This window comes from Triticum aestivum, chromosome 2D (assembly GCF_018294505.1).
Source record: "Triticum aestivum cultivar Chinese Spring chromosome 2D, IWGSC CS RefSeq v2.1, whole genome shotgun sequence".
Classification (NCBI taxonomy): Eukaryota; Viridiplantae; Streptophyta; class Magnoliopsida; order Poales; family Poaceae; genus Triticum; species Triticum aestivum.
The window spans coordinates 550,314,000-550,320,477 of record NC_057799.1 but is presented as its reverse complement, the minus strand read 5'-3'; the positions used below and the strand labels follow the sequence as shown (position 1 = coordinate 550,320,477).

Here is a 6,478-nt window from a genome sequence, read left to right as displayed (position 1 = left end):
TGTCCTTGTCTAATTAATTGACCAGGAGCATGTGTTTTTTGTTTACTTTTCGAAGGGGAGGAAATGCAATGTACTGTTATCTCAGTAATAGGTGCATATACATGACTCCTAAGGATTTTCCAAATTAAAAATGCCGAACATATAATATATTAACATAGGCCAAGATTGGTGTTTCTTTTTTATAGGTCATCTCGTTTCATTAACTATATATGAGCACATCACCCTCTTTTCGACAACAAAATATCTGTGAACACATGGTACAGGGCAAAACACTTGCTTAGCGCTAATGAAGTCATTCCTATAATACGGCAGCGGAACATATACCATAGAGATTTCGGTGGTTGTCTGAATCGATCGGTCGGTTAAACAGTTCAATTCTCAAGTGTTATCATGAGCCGTCTTTCTTTTGCAAAAAGTTTACTTTTTCGGAAGGCATGCAAAAAGCTTTGTGACTGGGCAAATCGAAGAATCGCTTTCTATGATAGTTTTGCGGCGTACACTACATTATAGAGATTTTCGCACTAATCTTTCAAAAGAAATCAGTAGTTTTACTTCGTTACATTTCTTTGTTGCCAACTATGGTAGTCGTTATCGTTCACAGTGGGTTCGAGTGCAGATTTTTCTTTCATGATAAGAAGATAGTGCTTCTGCATGTGGGCAGCACTTGGCGCCCCTAAGTTCTTGCTTGATGCATAATACACACTGCATGAACAAAGCGGCTGCCCCTATAAATAGAGCCATACACCAAACATTCATCTCACACATTCCCAAAGTAAAGCCTAGCTAAGACCAAAAATTTTCACGGGCAACCAACTAGATACAAAATAATAGAACAAACAGCCATGGGTAAGTCAAATGCATTGGCTGCAACACTGTTGCTTGTCATGGTGGTGTCCCTCGCCACACTAGAGGGTGTTCATGGCGTCTGCGGCATGTCGAATGATGAATTCAAGCTTTGCCAGCCCGCGGCGGCAGTGAATAACCCGACAGAGAGTCCGTCGGCTGAGTGTTGTGCTGCGCTTGGGAAGGCCAATCTATCATGCATTTGCCGCTACAAAGGCATCGCCGGCATATGGCTGAAAATGTACCACATCGACGCAAAGCGCGCCATGGCTCTGCCAGGCAAGTGCGGTCTCACCATGCCCAACAACTGCTCGTGATGATCGGATGTACTACCCATGAGCATCTAGGAGTCGGTTGCTCTACATATGCATCGACACTTATATATGGCTAAATAAGTTGAGGAGCACTTGAAAAAGCATTGTGCTACTCGGTCTTATTGTTGTTGTGTAATTTGAAAGTGTGATTATCCCATTAAGCTCTTGATAAAATAGTATATGCATGTTATACTAGAAGTGTAAGGATGCAAACGTGCCTTGCATGTTGTCCCGTGAAATTAATATCTTATATTGGAGTTGTTCGTGTCAAAAGGTTGCATATTTTCTATTGAACACCTAAATTTCGATCACAACTTCTTTTCCTATTGGCCACACCTAAATAATTCTATAATCAACTACCAAGACGACTGTGCATTTGTGCAGCTAGTTTTCTACATTGAGTTTGTGATTTTTGCATCTATGTGCACTAAAAGAAACTGCAATCAATGTTTAGATTGTCAAAACATCCACGTCCTATGGTGTCCAACGGACTGCCGCAGCACCTCTCTGGCTTCTAGAGAATCTCTAAGACGTAACTATGTATAAGAAAACATATAGCACAACAGATCGTTCAGAATTTAGAGGTGATCCCGGAAAGCATCCTACCAGGAACTAGTAAATGGACATGTGCTAGAATACAATCAGAAAAGGCAGGACTCCTGATTCGCATAATCAAACATAATGTCCACGCCAGCACAACTCACTACTTGCTAGGTAGTTCCAATTTGGAGGTCTGATAATCCTCGGTGAGGTGTGTGTGTGCTCTCAGGTCACTCTACAATTGCCCCTACCAAATGCAAGGGCTTTCTCAAATGTGGTCACCAAGAGGAACCACACTATGAACGTTGATTGATACAGGCAAAATTTATAATAGGGGAGCTACTTCGCTGAAGGAGGGGCACTCACAACAATACAAAAATGTCCATGTGCTTTATATGGCAGTGTTGAATTGCATGAAAACATCCATCACATGGTTGTTGCACCACACAATGTTTCTATTTAAGTGTGAGAAGAGTAGAGCAACAATCCGTAAAGAATCCTTTGTGTGTCGACCAAGGAGTAGAGCTTAGTCGTTGCTAGGTTCATTTCAGCATGCCACATATTCAGCAGACACACGTATTGTACTTGGTTTGAATTGCTTTTTGAGTGTTGTTGAAATCCACATGCATCCTAGGACTGGGAACCATTGGAATTTGCAACTGCACGAGCTGGGCTTTCTGCACGATGTAACCTTGCCAAGATGGCCATGGGGAGATGGACTCTTTCGTGAATTTGACGCCATCATGCATTTTTTTAACTAGGCATGGATCTGCGGGCTGAAGATCTTGCGTCTTAGAGCAATCAGACTATCTCTGTGTGTTGTGTCATGCAGATTGCCATTATCGTGTTTGAAGCACAAGAATGTGGTGTCCTGTTTTATGCAAAATTACTAGTAGTAAACTATTTCGTTTTGAACACTGATGTCACCACATTCACGTCAGAATTAAGCTCATTCTAGTGTATTTAGGATTCTACCCTTGATTTTCTCTCAAGATTACAATCTTCAACCGGTCAAGACTGCAACCCTTTTTTTTTTGTGCAAGACTAACACTTGATTTCATAAATTGTGTGAAAGAATACTGAGACTGCTGATTTCATATTGAGGGCCTCCTTTCCTACGATTCTAAAAATGCAGAAATAGGGAGCCGGTAGAATTGTGATGTAAGTTGTTGGTTGCATTGTAGAAACAATACACATTCCTAAAGGGCCAGTTGCATTGCATAGTTGTCATAAGAATAGGGAAGAATTACCACGATATTAGTGTACTTTTCTCTGAAATTGCATGCAAACTAGACCATAAAAAAATCATATGTAATTCTCAATCTTACATACTAACAAAAATTCCTACGAAATACTTCTAAATCATTGAGGCCCTTAAAATTCTTCCAAGATATTTTAGTACAATCTTCCAAACTTCTTCTAAATCATTGATGCCCTTAAAAATATTTTTCTTTATAGTACGTACTTTAAAAAAATACCATCATGCCTTTCGTTATGAAGGGGTATGGGATAATCACAGCCGTTGATATGTTTAGGGGGTGTACTGAAGCAGATGTGTCTTTAGAAAACATGCACGGCTTTAGCATTAACACTTTTCAGGCTTCTAGACAAATACTCCCTCCATTCCAAAATAGATAACTCAACTTTGTTCTAAAGTTAATACAAAATTGAGTCATCTATTTTGGAACAGAGGGGGTAGATCATGGAAGCATATAGCATTTCGGTTCGTTCAATTCAGGAAGCATTCTACCAGGATCTAGTAAATGGACCTGTGCTAGAACGCTAGCAGGAAAGGCAAGAATTGTGCTACTTGGTCTGAGCGTTGTGTGTTTTTTTTTTTTTAGAAAAGGAGGATGACTCCCGGCCTCTGCATTTGGGTGATGTATACGGCCACTTTATTAATTATTCTTATAAGACCTTACAAAGTCATACAACAGCAAGAGTAAAGTCACCGTCTAAGCAACAACTGTCGCTACACCTATCCAATTGATGAAAGGGCGCAGATAGTCTGGGCCTAATACCAAACAGACATCGCAGCCAAACCTAAACATCTAAGACCTGAGGTCCCAACCAGGACGCCTGCCGGGTATGGGGCACCTACCAGTCCGGCGCACTCCTCAACCAGGACGCCTGCCGGGTATGAGGCCGCCGCAGCCACCTGCCACCAATCCATCTTCAGAGCTGTACTGTTGCATGTACCATGTCAGGTCTCTCTGCCATCGACGCCACCACGACGCCCGACAACGTCGTCCTCCTGCGCGAGTCCATCCTCCCACAGCAAACTCCGAATCTGCACTGCGCCACGCCGTCAAGATCCGTCGCCATCAGTGTGTAGGATGAAGCACCGCTCCACCAAAGAATCCATCCTTTGGTCCCTCGATCACGTGTGTACCTTCAAGAATGACGCCCCCAAGGGAGGAACGACACCAGAGCGTCGCTGTCATCCGATCATCCGATCTAGGGTTTCCCCCGGAGGTAGCAGAGAGTGGTCTTGAACTTCTCCACGGCGATGCCTTCAAGAAGGGAACGACGCAGATAGCGCCGCCACCGCCGGCCTTAGCAGAAGTCGAAGGCAAGTTTTCACCTAGATCAGTTTGAAGGGATCCAACTCTCGTGCACGGGCCGCCGTCACCACCAGCACCACCAGGCAGACCCTGGAGTACCGGTAGATCAGCAAGCCACCGGCACCACCGCATCCAGATCGCCAGCTACACTGGGCCGCCGCCATCCCCCGCGCCGTCCGGGTCAGAGACGGAGCCGCCGAGCGCGCACAGGGACCACCGCCGCCTACACACGCCGGAGCGCCGCCGAGAGCCCAGCGCCCCCCACCGCTTGCCGAAGCCATCTGCCGCCCGAGCACTGGCGCCACCATGGAGCCATCAGATCGGGGAGGAAGATGTCGCGCGCCACCACCCTCGCGGACCCCGCTGCACGCCCAAGCGCCGGCGCCACCGCGGCGCCATCAGATCGGGAGGAGGAGGAGCCCGCACCTCGCCGCCCCGCGCAGATCACGCCGCCGCCAGCGCCGCAGCGCCACCAAGCAGGGGAGCCCCGCCCAGATCCGCCGGCGGCCCGACCTACCGCCGAGCCGAGCGCCGCCACGAGGGCCGGCCGTCCCGCGCCGCCCAGAAGCCTCGCGAGGGGGGAGGGAGCCCCGCCGCCGCCGACGCACGCGCGGGCTTTGCCCGACGGCGTCCCCTGGTGGCGGCAAGGGAGAAGGAAGGCGAGAAAGGGGAGCGGCGGCGGCGAACTAGGGTTCCGCCCGGGCCGCTCGCGGGAGCGGCACGGGGGCACCTCTCAGCGGAACGTGTTGTGGTTGGATCCAGCGTTGTGTGATTGGAAGTGTGATTATCTCATTAAGCTCTTCATAAAAAAGTATGCATGTTATACTGAAAGTGTAAGGATGGCAAGTACTCCCTCCATTCCATATTCTAAAGCGTATAGTTTTTTGTCTAGATTCCGAAATATAGTGCGTACACGCTGCTTTGGACAAAAGTAGCCCTAGGCTGGTTCACAAAACTTGGAAAGCCCCCTCCTCCCGGCCCCCGCGTCGCTCCGTAGGGGCGACTCGGGCGGCGCCCTAATCTCGCGACCGGCAGCTCTCCCTTCCGATCCATTCTCCTCGCCGTCGCCAGAGGGGACCAGCAGCAAAGCCTTCTCGGCCCTCAAGGACGGCGGCGGCGGGGCGTGCCTCCTCAGCCTCCTCCTCTCCCGCTCCTCCCCTCGTCCCGGGCTCCGTCGCCGTCCGCCATCTCCAGTCGCTTCCTGCGGATCTCGCGGGCGGCGCGCCAGATCCGGGCGCCCCAGCGCCTGGCGGCTGTTGGCTTGGGTCTGGGTCACCTCCGGTTGCACACTTCCGCCCTCCTCGTGAAGATTCGGTCTGCTGCTCCGGCGTCCTTCCTGCCGGCGGTGGTCGTCGCGGGGCTGGCTGCGACCGTCCTGGCCCTCCCCCTTTGCGTGACCCTTCGGCTATGGCGCGCTCCTCCATCCCCCAAAGATCTTGTCCGGGTGTGGCGCGGGGAGGATCCCTTGGGCGCCCCGTAGTGTTTGTTGTCACTACTCCGGCCACTGCAAGGCTGCGGCGATGAGCTGGCCTTATGGCATGTGCGATGCAGGCCGCCGTTGTGATCCTCTGTTGGTGGTGGTGGTCTAGATTTGATTGGCCAGATGGTGGTGACTGTAGATCGTTCTGCAACGATTTTCTATGGATCCACGACATCGGGGGTCATCAAAGTGAATTCGGGAGTTTTTTATCTCTTGATCTGGTGAATGACTTTCGGTGGTGAGGTACAAATTATGGACAATGACTTGACGTAAAGGAATGTTGTTGGAGTGGCGGCGGTTAAATTGCAGCTGCTTGGATTGTGGAAAAGCGGCGGCGACAACACATGTGTGACTTTGATGGTGGTGCTGCGAGCACCCGGTCTCGAGCTCCGGGGCGAAAGCCTAGGTCAGACCCGAGTGGTCATCCCTGGCAATGGCGATATTTTTTTTTACATCGTGACCTTGTTGGAGGCATTGCTCGGATACGTTCGGATTGTTTCTTCAGGGTGAAAACTTTGATTCTAGCCTTTTTGGTTGGATCCGGCGACGGCGGCGCTTGAGTGTCGCTTCCTTCTTGAAGGCGTTGTTGTTGAAGATCCTCGTCGTCAATGTGGTGTCAATGGTTGGTGCGGATATGGTCGCAGTTCTAGTTTGTCGTTCGCTGATCTGATCGCTTTGGGGCTTTTTTATTTCTTTTTTTCTTTTCACACCTATTCATAGCTTTTGGTCTTATGACT

At 49.3% G+C, this 6,478-nt stretch overlaps 1 protein-coding gene across 1 annotated transcript; it reads left to right on the top strand.

Moving 5' to 3' along the window:
- Positions 1-773: 773 nt before the first annotated feature.
- Positions 774-1,430, top strand: LOC123054429 (putative lipid-transfer protein DIR1). The gene has a single exon (XM_044478206.1). The coding sequence runs from the start codon at positions 843-845 to the stop codon at positions 1,158-1,160; it is 318 nt and encodes a 105-aa protein (XP_044334141.1). The 5' UTR covers positions 774-842; the 3' UTR covers positions 1,161-1,430.
- The last annotated feature ends 5,048 nt before the right edge of the window (positions 1,431-6,478 follow it).

Coding starts and splice junctions, on each gene's coding strand:
- LOC123054429 (XM_044478206.1), top strand. CDS start 843: ATGGGTAAGTCAAATGCATTGGCTGCAACACTGTTGCTTGTCATGGTG.